This window comes from Leptopilina boulardi, unplaced genomic scaffold (assembly GCF_019393585.1).
Source record: "Leptopilina boulardi isolate dan_hultmark-lab unplaced genomic scaffold, ZJU_Lbou_2.1 LbouV2_122, whole genome shotgun sequence".
NCBI classification, from domain to species: Eukaryota; Metazoa; Arthropoda; class Insecta; order Hymenoptera; family Figitidae; genus Leptopilina; species Leptopilina boulardi.
The window spans coordinates 3,468,717-3,487,190 of NW_026137666.1; the positions used below are offsets into that span (position 1 = coordinate 3,468,717).

At 29.0% G+C, this 18,474-nt stretch overlaps 1 protein-coding gene across 3 annotated transcripts in view; it reads left to right on the plus strand.

Annotated features, from left to right (window-relative positions):
- LOC127286997 (transcription factor Ken 2) overlaps positions 1-18,474 on the plus strand; it is a 191,767-nt gene that overhangs the window by 92,707 nt on the left and 80,586 nt on the right. For all 3 annotated transcript variants that reach the window (XM_051313695.1, XM_051313679.1, XM_051313687.1), the window contains exon 3: positions 17,382-17,554. In XM_051313695.1, the coding sequence (XP_051169652.1) occupies positions 17,382-17,554 (173 nt within the window). The remainder of the gene's footprint in view (positions 1-17,381; positions 17,555-18,474) is intronic.

Consider the following 18,474-nt stretch of genomic DNA (forward strand, 5'->3'; position numbering starts at 1 on the left):
GATTTCTCGAATAAAAGTAAAACTTGGGGAAATTGTTGTTCTACCGGATAGTAAAGTATCCTCAAAAACTTTTTTGAAATTTTGGGGGAGATAGTGGGGGTCAATTTTATTAGTTTTCCCTGACACCGCCTACTATTTGAATTTTTTCTGTCTATAAATGCAATAAAAAAATTTTGGTAGGTATGTTTTTTGAAGGTTTTTTCATGCTTTTTCCAATGGTGAATTTCGTTTTTAAAATTTTTGAATTTTGACCTTGATTTTCTATAATTAAACATAAATTTGCTATTTTCACTAAAATCGATGCGATTTTTTTTTAAATAAATAATTGCAAACGAAAGCTGAGGTTTTTTCCGATCTGTATATATATTTTCAGATTGCCAATTTTTTTGTTTTCGAGATATTAAATGTCAAAGATTATATGTCTGCGCGCGCGGCGAGGCGGCCGATTCAAACCGCGTCGCGGTAGCTGTTTACACTGACGCATCGATTTTAGTGAAAATAGCAAATTTATGTTTAATTATAGAAAATCAAGGTCAAAATTCAAAAATTTTGAAAAACGAAAATCACCATTGGAAAGAGCATGAAAAAACCTTCAAAAAATATACCTGCCAAAAATTTTTTTATTGCATTTATAGACAGAAAAAATTCAAATTGTAAGCGGTGTCAGGGAGAAATGAAAAATTTCAAAAAGTCGAAAATTTTTTTGGGGATATTTCACTATGAGGTAGGACAACAATTGCCCCAAGTTTCACTTTTTTTCGAGAAATCAATTTTTTAACTTAGGACATTACACGTAAAATGCCTCATATGCCCTTCATCTTGATCGTAATGACAACCGAAACTATGGTCAGTTGTACATTCTTGATACCAATGAAGCAGTACTTGAACGATTAAAGAATAAATCTAATAAGAAATGGTTATCATCATTAATGAAAAAAATAGGAAAATTATTTAGAGAAATTAATCATTATGCTAAAGCTTTTAAAATAAGGTAAGAGAAGAAGAGAATAAGATAAGAAGTAGAATTAGAAGAAGAAACACTTTCAAAATATGGCAACTGGTGATTTGGCTAAGTGAATTTTGATTAATTGTCATCAGGTCAAATAGGATTTGTGGAAGATTCATGCGTCCCAAATAGTAATACAATAATGATTTCAAAAATAACATTATTAATTTTGTGATATCAAAATTCCAATAACTTTTGGTCAAATAAAAATGAATAAATAAATTTATGCGGTAATTTATGAAATTTTTGAGGTAATTTATAATACATAAAAGGAAATTTTTAAAACTAATTTTGGAAATTTATAGGGTAATTTATGATAATTTATGGAAATTTAATGGAAATATATGTTGTAAATTATTTTTAAAAAATTTTATTTTAATTTTTAAGCATCACATTCAATTAAAGACGGACAAAAAAGCTTCCTCATGTTTTTTTATTACTCACACACTTAATAAATATAGTAAAAACGCGTAAAAGCAATTTTAGAACATATGTTCTAGCACCTTTCCCGCAATACTAGTAGTGACTAGAATACAAAATTTGTTACAAATGCGCCTAGCGCCATTACAGTGTCATGGAAAGCTGGGCTGGTGCTATCCTAGCATCACGATATTTTTCTACACGGGCCCCGGTTGAAAAAACTTGTACAAGAATATGTACAAGAACATGCATATGTTTATTCATGGTAACTAAAGAAACAAGATCTTGAGTCCATGCTCGTGTACTTGTATAAGATCGTGCGCAAGTTCATGTACATGATCTTGTGTTAATTTTTTTATTTTTGCAAAATTTGTCCATACTTTTCTACTAAAAAGTTATCATTGTTGGTGAAAGTTTAAAAATCAATTGAGAATTATTAAATTTGATAAAATATTTTTTAAATTACAACGTTTTTAATATTTGACTTTAAAGAAAAATTTTTTTAATAAAAAGTTGAGAAAAATTCGATCCTTGGAAGGAATAAAATAACATAAAAATGGTATGTTATTAATATTGTTTATTGTCACAAAACAAGAAACGACGTTTCGATGACTTGGTTCGTCATCATCTTCAAGTTAAATTTACTGAAAATATTTATAATTTTATTTTTAACACCACATTATCTTTTTTTTAAAAAAAAAAATAATAAAGAATAAACAAGTAATAACAATTACCAAAAAAATTAATTGAACCGTAACATCTTAGCGTTAAAATTTTATTTTGCACAGACTATGCTGGCACGTCAGGTTTATAGACCGGTATCGTCAAGACTAAATTGAAAATACAAAATTTTTAAATCTAAATGAAATAGAACAACGCAAAAATTACTAAAAGATTGGACCTCTACACAACGACATCTAGCTACATCCATGTCAAGACGTTAATTTTTATTGAGCTGCAGGTACCATGATATTTTTCCACAACATATTGTCAATATTGGTACACGTTTTAAACATTTGACTATCTATAGTAAATCTTGTTTCGATTCTTTTAAAAAATTACAAAAACAATTTTTATATAAAATACTTAAGAACGAAATCAAAGATGTTCATTTTCATATTAATTTTCTTAACAAAAAACTTGAAAAACTAAAAAATGCAATACTAAATTCAAAATTAAATATCAATATTATAAAAGATTTCTTTGAATTATCACAATCAAAATTTCTGTCAATTCGCAATAATTTAAAAAATACATATTATAAAAAATTCAATAATTTACTATCCAAAAATAATCGCCCTCCTCAATTTGACAAGAGCAAGTGGATTGTTAATTTAACAAAAATAAATTTACCAAATGAAGTTATTGAAGTGACATCTTTAGGACGAAACTATAGTTTAATGAAAAAAACAACCGACAAGTCGGATGTTTTAGACATATTGAAAAATATCGAAGATACTGTTGGGAAATTAGATATTAATAATAACATTAAAGATGAGATTAGAAACAAGGTTTCCAATAATATCAAATTTAACTACAATAATAATCCACACATTACAAAGGATGAAAAACTTTTCAACAAAAAATTAAAATTAACTAACAATTTTTTAAGAGAGAACCCGGAAATAATGTTTACAAGCTCTGATAAGGGTAATAGTACAGTTTGTCTGTACAAATCCTTTTATCTTAACAATGAATTAAAAGATAATATCTGTATTCCCAAATCACATATTAATAATAGTTTTGAGCTCATTGAAAAAATAAAAAATTATTATATACCAAATGATTACATTTTAGTCTCTCTGGATGTTAAATCTCTGTTTACCAACGTACCTCTTGACTTGGTCATTCAAAGTCTTGAACGTAGAATCACAAATATTAATAATTGTAAAATCCCCTTTAATGATATCTTACATTGCACTGATTTTCTTTATAAAAACACCTTCTTTGTCTTCGATAGAAATTATTATCAACAGACTGGTGGTACTCCTATGGGTTCTCCAATTTCTGCGTTTTTCGCTGATATTGTAATGGATGATTTGGAAAGTAATTGCCTTAAAAAATTAAAAATTGAACATAATTGTGTACCTATTTTTTACTTTAGATATGTTGATGACACTATTTTATGTATACATAAAGATCATATTAAACCTGTCATTGAAACTTTTAATTCTTATCACAATAAATTAAAATTCACCCATGAACAACAAGATAACAATCAAATCAATTATTTAGATATTTCTATAATTATAAAAAATAATAACATTACATATAATTGGTATCAAAAATCATCTTCTTCTGGAAGACTCATCAATTACTTTTCAAATCACCCACTCCAACAAAAAATAAACATTGTATATAACCTTGTAGACCGAGCAATGTTATTATCACATCATTCCTTTCACAATGACAATTTAATGAAAATTAATAATATTTTACAAAACAATGATTATCCACTTAAATTTATTAAAAAATATACTAAAATTCGTTTAAATAGCATTAAATTTCATATAAAAATAATGATAATAATTCTAATAATATTGTAAATTCACAAGCACTTTTATATAAAAAAATTCCTAAAGTCAGTTTACCTTATAACAACTCAAATTTCATTAGATTGTCAAAAATTCTAAAAACATACAATATACATACTATTCCAATAGTTAATAAACCTTTAAGATGAATTATAAAATTAGGTAAGGATCCTATTGATAAGTGGGATGAAAGGAACATTGTTTATAAATTTAATTGTAAAAACTGTCCAGCGAATTACATTGTAGAATCTAAACGTTCATTAAAAACACGTATTAATGAGCATAAAAATACTAAAAATAAAACATCGGCTCAATCAGTAGTAGGATTACATCGATCAGAATTGAATCACGAGTTTGACTGGGATAATGTTCTTATACTAGACCGTGAACAAAATTATAAAAAACGATGTTTTTCAGAAATGTTACACATAAAAATCAATGATTCCACTATTAAGAAAAAAGAAGACATAATGTATCTAAACAAAATATACTTCCCTTTAATTTCCAAATTAGACTCGTGATTCTATTTTCTTGAAAATATTTCACTTCCACGTGCTGTTTACATCTAAGTTCATTGACTCCTCTATTTCATTTACATTTAAAAATTTTGTATTTTCAATTTAGTCTTGACGATACCGGTCTATAAACCTGACGTGCCAGCATAGTCTGTGCAAAATAAAATTTTAACGCTAAGATGTAACGGTTCAATTAATTTTTTTGGTGATTGTTATTACTTGTTTATTCTTTATTATTTTTTTTAAAAAAAAAAAGATAATGTGGTGTTAAAAATAAAATTATAAATATTTTCAGTAAATTTAACCTGAAGATGATGACGAACCAAGTCATCGAAACGTCGTTTCTTGTTTTGTGACAATAAACAATATTAATAACATACCATTTTTATGTTATTTTATTCCATCCAAGGATCGAATTTTTCTCAACTTTTTATTAAACATTCCGGAAGGGAAATTCTTACTCTACGAAAAAATTTTTTTTCAATCTATATTAATAATATCAGACTTCTGTCTGTACATTGCCCCAAACTTGGAAATTTTCATATATTTTTTCGTTTTGAAACATTAGAATTTGATTTCTGTAAAAAAATTTTTGTCTGTCTGTCTGTATGCAAAACTTTGTTTGCGCATCACTCAAAAACGGTTCAACCAAATCAAGTGTAGTAAGATTTTTTATTAGAGAAACAGCTAACTTAAAATCATCATTTCACAGAATTTAAAAATATTTAGTTGAATCAAAGATATAGCAGAAAAAACGTTTTTTTGGAGGTTAAAAAAATCGAAAAATCAATAATTGCAATCAATTGCTCCTAAACTTGATGCAGCACGGTGCGCTCGAGGGGGGTTTATGAAAAAGTTAAATGTCACTCAAAAATTCTTGTTGATTATGATAATTCGATGTATAAATCAGTTTACGTGCCCAATTTAAAAAAAATTAGTTTAATTGCAAAAATAGTGTTTTATGAGGAACCAAAATTTATTTAATGTATAAAAACTATAATAAATCATAGAATTATTAATTATATTTTAATTCTACATATAAATATATATATATTATAATAGTGTTCAAATAGTTGTTTACTCAGAAGTCGGTGCTTTTTACAGTTTTGAGAATACATCTGTCATTGTAAAATAATCTTGATTAACCATTCTGGTTTGTGAAACGACGTATAGTTTTTTTACATCAAAATACTTAATGAAAAAATAATGTATTTAACACACATAAATCGATTTTAAAAATTATTCAAAGGCTGTGTAAGTATAATTAGCGGAATATCAAATATTACCTTCCTTTAAAAATGTTTATTTAACCTATTATATCACATCTTCATTTTGCAATAGCAATCATTCAAGATAGAGTTTCAAGGTAAATCTGCCAGAACCCATGAACAGAATCGTCACAATATGTGCTTGATATGCAAAAAGAAACCGAAAAATCAGTATTTTAAAACTACAGGTAAAATAGGATCTGAAATCAAAGTGCTATTTCCTGATTTTAATGAAAAGGATTTACGGTTACCTGTTGTTGTTTGTTGTGCTTGTAGGCACAAAATTTTGAGGGCTAATTCAAATGTAAGTTTGAAAAGCTCAATTCAAATGCCGGACTACTCAAAGTATCATTTTAAAATAAAAACCCGTGGATCAGAGTCAGGAAAAGAATCTGAGTGTACTTTGTGTAATGAAATTAGATCAAAACAAGGAAATTTTAATTCAGTAAATAAAGAAAAAAATCTTCTAAATTGTTAAAGACTGTTGGTAAGCGATGCTTGAAGTGTCTTACTTTAATTGCTAAAGGTGTTAGTCACAAATGTAACTCAACTACATTAATAAAAAATGTTCAAGAATGTATCCAAACACCAAAGGAAGCTGAACATTTAGTATCTGAAATATTGAAAACAGACACAGTTAAAGATAAATTAAATGTCAAAGAACACAAATCAAATGTTGCAGTATCTTTATCACATCAGCGTGGTAAACCATTAAATATATTCGTAAATGCACAAAAGGAAAATCAAGTTCGTCAAATATCGTCTGATGATTTATCTGTCTTACAAATGGATCTAAATTTATCTGATCGTCAGGTGCGTGATGTCTCCAAATTTATAAGGGACAAAACAAGTACAAAAAATATTATTGAACCTCATGCTCGAGATAAAATGTTTCTCAAATCTCAGAACCTGGACAAATATTTTGATTTACATTCATTTGCTTTTGAAATTACGAAGAAGGATGTAACGACCAAAGTTCCAAATCTTGCTGTTGTTTGTGTGGACCTGATGCTCTATATAGAAAACGTGATTGATAAACGGAAAGTTTTTGATTTTCACTTGAATTTTGGTATTGATGGTGGCGGTGGTTCATTGAAATTTACTTTGTCTATTCAATCAAAGAAAAAAGATGATAACCTAAACAAGAAAACTTCAAAAAACCGTGAAAAATGGAAAGATACCGTTGTGAAAAAAATATTTATCATTGCTCTTGCTACAGATACACAAGAAAATTACAACAATGTCCAACTTGTGTGGTCAAAACTGAGAATAAATGAATGCCTGACTGAATATCCTGGAACAATCACGACGGATTTGAAACTTGCTAATATTATTACCGGTTTAACAAGTAACGCAAGTTATTTTCCATGTATTTGGTGCGACGTTACCAAATATAATTTAAGTTCGTGTGGTACTTAATAACAACAGCAAGCTGTCTTTCTAATCACAATGCTTGGCGGAGACACGAAAGTGTAAAAAGTAAGGTAAAGGATTTTAAAAATTGCATTCATCCACCTTTGTTTTGTTCAGATGACGATCAACAGATTTTGGACGTGATCCCTCCTCCGGAACTACATCTATTGTTAGGATGTGTTAACACGCTTTACAGTAGCATACTTGAACACTATCCCGATATTGCAACAAAGTGGGCACAGCAAAGTAATGTTGAAAGAAGTCATTCAAATGGTGGTAATTTTTCGTTTGAAAGAAATGCATGTAAAGCCCTCCTAAATAATGTTGACAAACTCCAAAGGTTGTGCGAAATTAAACCTGATGGTCTGGCGGGATGCATTGCGTACGTAGATGCTTTTAGAAAATTTAAAACGGTTTTTGACGATTGTTTTTTACTGAAACTGGGACCACATTTTAAACAGCATATTACTGAATTTCAAAAAAGTTATGAACATCTAGGCTCAAAACATCAGATTGGCTTAGGATTTTTTGCAGAACAAGCTACAGAGTCTGTGCATCACGATTTTAATGAAAAGTGAAAAAACTATAAAGTATCAAAAGTTAATGAAAAATAATTTGATAAATTACTTCGAGCTGTACGAAGCTACAACAGTACACATGTATAGATAAAAGGTGTTATGCATTTGACTTAATTTAAATTAATGAATGTTATTCATATTTCATTAACCTTCAAAATGTCTTCTTGCTTTGTTTTTATATTTGTGCAATAAATAAGTTTTGTTCTTCATAAAATAGCCTTTTTAAAAATTAAAACTAATTTTTTTTAAATCAGGCACGTAAACTCATTTTAAAACCTATTGAAACATGCTTTTTAAGCATCGAAAAATTATAATCAACAAGAATTTTTGAGTGCCAAATAACTTTTATTTAAATCCCCTTCGGGCACACCGTGGCATGAGTATTTCCAGGTTCTCTTATTTAGAATTTGTCATCAGAGAAGTGAAATTATAAATTTAAAAATCACAAAATGAGAAATTTTAAAAGTTGATTTTAGAAAATGGAAAACATAGTATTTTTGTAAATTGTTGCATTTAAAACGTATATGAAAGTATTTTTTATAATTCTAATTTAAATTTTATGGCAAAAATAGTGAAATAACGAACTTTTAATCTAAATTAATAATTTAAAAATTTTTAATCTATATTAATAAAATCAGACTTTTGTCTGTACATTGCTCTGAATCCAAAATTTTTGACATAGTTTGTCGTTATGAACAAATAATTGTAATAATTGAATTTATGCGTCTCTAATTATTTTGTATGAACAAATCTGTAATTATTATAAATTACAGATTTGTAACCACACAGCAGACAAAATTCGACGAATATATTATAGAAGTGTCATAGAAAATGTAGTATATTATAGTTTATAATCATAGTATTCTTTTGAGTATATGTATTTTTGTGAAGGAATATTTGATAAGTTTTTGGTGCTGTGTGGGTGAAATGTATGACTGGTTACCTCTACGTGGTGCATCTTGGAAATAATATCATTGAAATGTTTAATTTAATAAAAAAATTTAATTTGGTAAAATTAAGTTTAAATCATAATTTAAGTTTAAGGAAGATATTAGTTTTCATTTTCTTATTTTGACGTGAAAATCGTAATCACAGATCCTAAAAATATACCCCTAAATTAAATTTGAAAGCAATTGGTTACAATAATAGTTGTTTCGATTTTTTAACCTCCAAAAAAACGTTTTTTCTGCTATATCTTTGATTCAACTAAATATTTTTAAATTCTGTGAATTGATGATTTTAAGTTAGCTGTTTCTCTAATAAAAAATCTTACTACACTTGATTTGGTTGAACCGTTTTTGAGTGATGCGCAAACAAAGTTTTGCATACAGACAAACATACAAAATTTTTTTTACAGATATCAAATTCTAATGTTTCAATACGAAAAAATATATGAAAATTTACAAGTTTGGGGCAATTTACAGAATTGCGCTTACTATCGTGCTTAAGGCCGACTGAGATACCTGGGTCCTTAACGACTATAACTCTTGATGTTAAAATAAGCTAATCTACCCCCTAACGAAAGAACTATTGACATGTTGAAACGGCGGCGATTTGGCATCGGGAAAGAGTAAGGAAAAATTTCCGTTGTAAGATCCTTAAGAACCAAAACGGCGAAGAAGACCGCGTGCCCTTCCAGGAGGAGACGGTTTGCATTGATTCCCTTCGCCCGTGCAAGATTCGAGAATCTTGAGCGGAAGAAGGGAATCAAAGTACCTAGCGGGGACCTCGTGGATGTTCCGTCTCCGAGCTAACCTCCACCCACCGATGTTCTGGTAGGTCACACACCTTCATACAATAAGGTGCCCAATGAAATGGCGAAACGGTTAGTAACATTCATCTTGGACCCGATAACACCCCAACAGGAGTGGGCGTGAGTTTGCGAGGACAAGAATTCTGCACTTCCAACGGGGACCACGTGGAACATACGCTCACAGACCGAAGTGTTAAAAAATAGTGTGCACGTTGGACACCATCCGATTTGTGTCGGACGACTTTTTGTCGGACGAACGAGCTTTGCACACTGTCCGATTTTTGTCGTACGACATTTGATCATCCTAAGAAAACTTCATGTATGCGATGGTTTAGGAAAAAAAATTTTAATAAAAAATTGTTTAAAAAAATACTTTGCTTACACAAATTGTTATAAACAAATAAGAAAATTCAAATTTTTCATTTTTATAATAGAATTCACGTAGAATTGAAAAAACTACCTGATTCTATGAACGTCGGACGAAAAATTGTCGGATAGTGTGCAAGCATCCATTGCTTTTCATAAGAGACTGCATTGACGACATTATCCGACAGTCGGACGTTCTAGTCGATTCTTCCGGCAGCACAAGGACATTTTGTCGGTCCGATTTTAAATCGGAAAGTGTGCAAATCCCTATTTACTTCTTCAGTCCACTGAAAATTTTTTGTCGTCCGAATTTTTAGCGTCCGACACAAACAAGTCCGACACGCGATGGGATACCTTAATACCTTAAACAATAAGAAACCATCATAAAAAATTGATTTTTTGGTCGATAACACCGTTTTCTCAGACCCGGTCACATATATATTTTCGCGTGTAGATTACAGGAAAAATAAAGCGAACCTGATTGCAATTGATTATAATAGCGTTGACAAGAAAAAACCATGAATTTTTACGAAAAATGCTTAAAAATAACTATTTACCCCCCCTAGCGGCCACATCTTTTGACATAAAGAGCTTAAATTTGGTACACTTACGTATTTTTACGTAAAAATTAAGGAAAAGTATAGCGAACTTGATTTGCATCAATTTACATAGCGTTGTCAAGGAAAAGTAAAAAATTTCGAAAAAAATAGTTTAATCTCCCTAGCGCACAAAATATAGCAAGGACGATTGGACTTTATTTTTCTGGTGCTATCAAGAAAAAAATGTTTATATTAGAAAAAATCATGAATTGTTCCTCTTCGTATCACATATATTATTTGATATACATCACATATTTTTTAAACATTTGTTTTTATGCCAAATAAATTCGCTTCGTGTACGGAACCCTCAATTTCGGTGCGAGTGTAACTAGCACGTATCCGATTTTTTTATTTTAGAGTTATAACGACTGAAGAAATAAACTTAAGGAAAAAGTCTACTTTTTTCCACTTCTTATTCTTCAAATTATTTCTATAATCTACACATAAAAATACGTAAAAAATGTTATTAATTAATAATGATTGATTAACAATTTATGTAAAAAATAATAAAAAATAACAAATTTATTAAATAAATCGGATAGGGATTTAAATCTTGTAACTTTACTTTTCCCTTATGACAGTAACTACTAAATAATCTATCTGACGGTCTTTCACACAGAAAATGTAACGCATTACAAAATTTACATTCTGCATTCATCAAATCTAAATAATTCTCTGGAACTTTACTTTCATCGAAATCTTTAAAAGACATTATTGCAACTCCTACACTTCTTTTTTTATTCCGATTATCGTTTTTACATGCAAAATTCTTTTCTTGACGCACTTTCTTTTCAGTTTCCGTTTCAGTAAAAAATTTGTTCTTCTTACATGACAAATTATTTTCTTGGTGCAGTTTCTTTTCATCTTGAGTTTCCATTAATATTTTTAGATTCCTACATGCCAAATTTTTATCCTTGCGTATTTTTTTTCATCTTCAGTTTCTTTAGATAATTTCTTTTTTTTGCATATCAAAGTTTTTTTTGCTCTCTTTCTTTTGTATTTCTCTTTTTGTTTCATTACGATTACATTTTCTCGTTCTATCATTCTATCTTTTTATCATTTTTTTCACTCATGAAATTCTACATTTCTGAATATTTAAGAGGTGTAATTTTGTTCACATTATTATTAGTTGTATGAATTATTTTCTTTTCACTAGTGTCATTTAGAGAATGTTTAATTTCTTAATCTCGTGTTAATAGAACTCTGTTAATATTATTACTGGGAAAAGTATTAAAAACAGAACAAGGGTTGATAATATTATTTTTAAGTTCCTGAGCTCGATTTATGAAAAGACGGTTCCAATTATTCACTACTAACGAATTCCTATTATGAGACGTTCTTACTGTCGGAAAATGATTTAAGCGATTATTTTCAAACATTGACTTTAAATGGTTTCTCATTCTGTTATTATCAGTTTCATAATTTACGCTGTTTGGCATTACGTTAAAAAATATAGATGTTGCAAATGCTACTGCATATACTCCACACTCAACACTACCAAAAGGTTGTTGAACAACAGCTACAAAAACTACTGTAGGTTTAAAAGGGAACAATCTACTTAAATATTGTATTTGATGCACATTTAAACAACCCTCATTAAGGCTATAAAAAATATAAAGCCTTACTCCATCGTAATAGACACGAATCGAATGACCATAATTGTTATTACCGATAAAATGTATTTAAATATGTTTTTCACCTTCTCCATTTCGGATAATAAAATCAAGCATTTATACAAACAAAGTACTTTGCATATTGAAAAAAAAAATTGTATCTTTTCTTAACCCCTTCGCAGTGCAGCAAAAGTAAAGGTTCAGTGCCCCGTATGTGGGAAATTTTTTTTTTTTTTTTAAATTGATATTAAAAAAAACCCGAAAATCTAAGAATACCCATTGACAAGTTTATTGTATTCTTAAAATAATGAAGTAAACGATTATTAAAATAATGAAGTTAACTATCGATAATTTATCGTATTTTGTGTCTACTTATTTTTTTTGAGATGCCTCTATAGCGGTCATGCACACTGGTGGCACGACATTTTTTTGCCTCTATAGAGGTCAATAACAGTGAAGGGGTTAATAAATCTTCAAATTTGTACATATGCATGTCATTTAACAATTAATTTCTATTTTTAATAATTTTGAAATCTTTATCACTTAAAATAACATCCTCTTTTATGTTGACCATAGTATACTTCGTTTAATTTTCTTTTTGATTCAAGAAAATCTAAATACCTTTAACCCTCTCACTCACTCTCTCCAACATAACCAATTTTGCCTTTTATCCAATTCAACAAATTTTGCCTTTAATCCAATATAACCATTTTTGCTTTTTATCCAGTATAACCAATTTTGTTTTTTATCCAATAAAACCAATTTTGCCTTTAATCAAATATAACCAATTTTGCCTTTTGTCCAATGCAACCAATTTTGACTTTTATCCAAAATACTCAATTTTACCTTTAATCCAATATAACCATTTTTACTTTTTATCCAATATAACCAATTTTTGCCTTTTATCCAATATAACCAATTTTGCCTTTTATCAAATATAACCAATTTTGTCTTTTATCAAATATAACCAATTTCCAATTTATTTTCCAATATAAATATCATCAATTCGATTTTTTCAATAGTAAATTGTTCAAGTAATTAATTTACAAAATGAGGTAAAGAATCAGATTAAAAATGTAACAGTACTTATTATATTACTTACTTAATATATTCACGAAGTTGACATTATATTCACTACGAAGTTCACTTTATATACACAACAGTCACAATATATACACTAAGTTTACTTTGTATTCTCTCACATACAGTGAGTGAATTTATATATTAATTCACTGTAATACTGTATTTTTAAATCGAAAATATTTTACAAAGTGCAATGTGACGAACTGGAACTCGTCAGAATGTGGGCATTTTATATACAAAGATGTACCAACCCTTGGACAATTAGAACCTTTGTTAATGAGGATTAAGTCTGAGAACCCAGGTAATAATTTCTATTCTCCTACTTATTACATGCAAAAATAAAGATATACCAACCCTTGGACAATAGAACCTTTGCTAATGAGGTATCGGTTGAGGTAACGCATATCTTTCCTTCTCACACCAAGGAATATAACTTATGAACTTCTTTTTCGTTTAATATTGCAGGTAATAATTTTAAATTTTTTTAAATAAAATTTTCCGGGGCTCTAATACAGGTATATACATATATACAGATATATATTTATTTTTATTTTCAAAACAAAAAGGAAGAAGATTAAGATTTTAGACGAAGATATTCTTATGTCATTTTGAATTGTCTAGATAAAGAAACGAAATATTAAACGAAGAAAAACTTATGTTATATTCCTTGGTGTAAGAAATAAAGATATGCGTTACCCTATTCAGTTTTAGACTTTCTTTATAACTTTCCACGTAATAAAGGGAGTAAGAAATTATTACCTGGGTCCTCAGAGTTATTATTTAATCCTCTTTAACAGATTGCAGGTCAAGCGAACCCTCATTTGCAAAATAAAGATATATCTTTCTCTCTCCATAACTTGTTCTTCTCTCTGTACCGAAAATGCAGCACGGGTGCGGACGGAATGAATGAATGAATGAACTGACAAATTATTATATATAATAATAATAATAAATTATGTTAGAAGAAATAAAGAGATGAATATAAAAAATAATAGAAATTACAGAAAGTAATCATAAATTTTTTTCTTGCATTTTGTCCACATTCAAAATTAGCCTAATGTTTATGCTATTGTGCTTTGATAGGTTTTGACAATTTTTTCTGTTTACATTGTCAGCCATATGCTTTTTCACTCACACACCTTATAACACGCACAATACATATAATACGCTCACAAATAACCAAACCTAACACACATACAACGCAATACTAATTTCGCTCACAGTTACATTGAACGGAATGATTTAAACTGTCCTTATATGGGCATATCTCTAGAACTTTTAAATTTTATGTTATCGCTCATTATGATACCTTAAGAATTTTTTAAATAATTTTTCAATACCATAATTTGACCAATTATAGGGCTTTTTAAATGTATCATGCGTTATATAATTTTTTTAATTATGTAGGAAATGACGAACGTAAGTTAAAGTGGTGAAATCGACAGTTTCTAGTGTATGATATTGACTGTTTTTTTTTAGTTTATAGACTGTAACTTTTTTAACGAAACATTGTGTGTCTTGTGGCTTGCAATAGAAGTAGGTGGGAGTGTAAAGAACTAAAAAATCCATGAAACAATGATGTGCCTCAAATTGAATAAAAACTATGTAGCTTCAAACTTGCGAGACAACTTTTTCAAAATTTCTACAAGTTAGCAGTTAAACTGATATAACTTTTTTAACGAAGGTTTTTGAGTAACGGCACAACGGGATTATATTATCTACCTAATAAGAAGTAATTTGAACCCATACAGGAATGTGTGCCTCCTTTACACAAAGAATGCAATGACTTCAAACATTAAATTTTAAAACGTAACTCAAATCAAAATACCACATATTTGAAAAGCACATGTTGAATTTTGCTTCTAAATGCTCCCAACTCATTGTAATCTCTTCTCATGCATTATAAAAGTATACAGAAAAATAGTTAACCTTTGCACACTTCATTAAAACTGTATAATTAATAATGAATATAAACCTAAACTGTCCGACGCATAGTTTGTGAAGAAAAGTAAGTATTAACTAATAGATGTGTTTAAATCTGGCTGATATTTCTCACTCGAAGGTTTTTGGGGTCGCTGCGACTACTAATCTGAATTTTAAATTTTCCAAAATTCAAAATGGCGAATCCAATATGGCGGACGACTTTTTAAAAAAGTGATCCCATTGGCCTCAAATTTGTTACTCCGGGGTTTTTGAGGTCGCTGATTATGAATCTGAACTTTGTTTTTCAAAATTCAAAATGGCGGATGACTTTTAAAAAAATTGATCCAATTGGCCTGAAATTCGTTACTCGGGGGTTTTTTGCGTCGCTGACTACGAATCTGAACTTAGTTTTACAAAATTCATAATGGCAGATTCAATATGGCGGATGACTTTTTACAAAATTGATCCCATTGGCCTAAAATTTGTTACTCGGGGGTTTATGGGGTCGCTGATTACGAATCTGAACTTAATTTTTCAAAATTCAAAATGGTAGATCCAAAATTGCAAACAAAATTTTTTAAAAAATTTTTAAAAAAATAATTTTAAAAAATTCAAAAATTGTTATAAACTACATTTACTTATGACTTAATAAACAATAGGCCATAAAATTTTTGAAACTGTAGCATTAAATCATTTTAAAGGTGGTAGCGACCCAAAAAACCCCCGAGTAACAAATTTCAGACAAATTCGATCAATTTTTTTAAAAGTCGTCCGCCATATTGGATCCGCCATTTTGAATTTTGAAAAACTAACGTCGCATTTGTAATCAGCGACCAAAAAAATCCGCGAGTTACAAATTCCAGTCAGTTTTAAACACATGTAGAGATTTTGGGCAGATTTTTTGCAATAAGGCCCACTGTGATGCCTAACAATGTGTAAAAATGAGTTACGCAAATTTTTTTATAGTATTTGATCAATACTGAAGACAATAAAATTTGTTTCACGAATGTGCCCTGAAAAAAAATTAATTTTTCTAATATCTCAAAGTTTAAAAGTTCTAGAGATATGCCCATATATCAAGTGGCAGAAAAATTCACAACTTGTGAGAAACGCTTGTAAAATGAATAAATGATTTATTTTACTTTTATAATTATATTATTGACTCTTAATAGAATGAAATATATTGCGGTCAATTAATTATGGTTTAGAAATTAAAAATTTCATTCAAGTTTTTAATTTAAAATAAAAAAAAAATATGAAAAAAATATTAATCTATTTAAAAAAACAGAATAAAAATAAAGTAAAAATTATTTAGCAGAAGAAATAGTAATTTATTTTATATTGTAATAAATAACTAAATAGAATATAAATTATATTGAAATTTATAGAATAACAGATTTTTTCATGTGAATAAGACAAACATAAAAGCAAAGTTTTAAAATAAATTTTTTTCAATTTTCAAATAAACAATATTAAACTAATAATAATAAAATATTTAACATTAAATGAAAAGACTTATTATGAAATCCCATTTTTTAGTGTGATAGGTTCAGGTGCGTAATAAAGAAACTTGGCGCCCTGTTAAAATATATATGGTTTTATTATCTATAATTGTTAATAATTATTTACTTTTATCTTTTTGAACTGCTTTATTAAAAGTAAATGCTACTAGTAAACTTATTTACAAATTTTCAAAAAGTTTTATAAATATTGTTTAAGTTAAAATTTTTTACGGGTGCCTAGTGTTTCACATTCAGTCCTGGCAGAAGTTGCGTGGTGGGGACATACGTTTTACTCAACTTTTGAACGAACTGTGACACACGCATACGAATAAGTACCCAAGTAAAGCATGAAGTACTACCAAAAGTAAATCAGTTTATGATCAAATGCGTTCTATAGTTTAGTCTAACATTTGTTTTAATCTTTACACCACTGTTTGAATACACTTTAAGGAATATATTTTAGTAAAAATACAAGAGAATTTTAAATTTTAGAAAAATGCCCATGTGTAGCCATTTTTCCCAACTTTTGACTATACTTTAAACATATCGTTTTTTCAGTGTACTCAATTTGAGATTAGGTTTTTTCTGGGAATTGTACTATCCTAAATCTGTCAAATTAATGCAATTTTTTGTCACCCAGTAGTTAAAAATTTTTTCTAGGGACTGTAGCTTCAAATCGCTACGGAGCCACATCTTTGTAGTGCTGTTGCTATTCGTAATCCCGTTACAGAACTACTACAAGGAGAAGCAGCATATCCAGTTTTTGTGTTACTGTTAAAAAAGATATATCCCATTTTTTGCATTTCAGTCTACAGAGCTTACACCATTGAGGGAGCTTTTTGAACTTCTACAAATAAAGTCGGAACTTTTCGAACCTAATCAATCACACAGTTCGAATAATTCTGATCCTGAAAGACTACCTACCCCTCAACCGTCAGATGAACAAGAATGTTCTAGTTATGAATCACAATATGATGACAGGTTAGTATTTTAAAATAAGAATATAAAATATTATCAGTTGCTATTAAAAAAGAATAACATATTTAGAAAAATAATAGAAAAGATAGGTAGAACAAAATGCATGATAACACAAAAAATATTTAACCAATTGACTTGAAAAATGAAACATAACTTCTTAAGTAGGGGAAGGTAGGGGAATTAGAGCCCCTTAACCTTCGCCGGACTGGATACTTTTTATATACACGGTTCACAAGATCCCACCCAGGGTGGGCCAAATGTTTTCTTCTTTGTATATTGCAATAAAAACTTAGAATCATTCAGTTTTTTTCCAAAATTGTTATATGTTACCAAATAATATATTTTATTAATGTTTTGTTGATTTTTTATTTGTTTAAACAATTTATTATTAATAATTTATAACTTTTTCAAATATACATACGACAGTAGAAGAATTTTATAAAGGAGGAGGGCCCCTAAGGCCTATATTTCGCCCCCTTGGGATTTTAATTTAAATGGTTGAAAACTTTTTCTTATAGTAGAAAAAGTAATTTTTCATTGATTTTAGGTGAAACGGGGGTGTTTTGGTCAAATTAACCCTTAGATTTTAGGGTTTTTTTTTCAAAAAGAGTGTCGAAAAACATGCAAAAAACATTTTCCAAATGTTGAGCAATTGGCTTGAAAATCGTTGCTCGGGGGTTTTCGGGGTCGCTGATTACGAATCCGAGGTTAGTTTTTCAAAATTCAAAATGGCGGATCAAAAATGGCTGACATATTTTTGAAAAATTCATTGGATTTGCCTGAAACTCGTGACTCGGGGGTTTTCGGAGTCGCTGATTACGAATCCGAGGTCAGTTTTTCAAAATTCAAAATGGCGGATCCAATATGGCGGCCAACTTTTAAAAAAACTTAATATAATCGTCTGAAGTAAGTAGTTTTCAGTG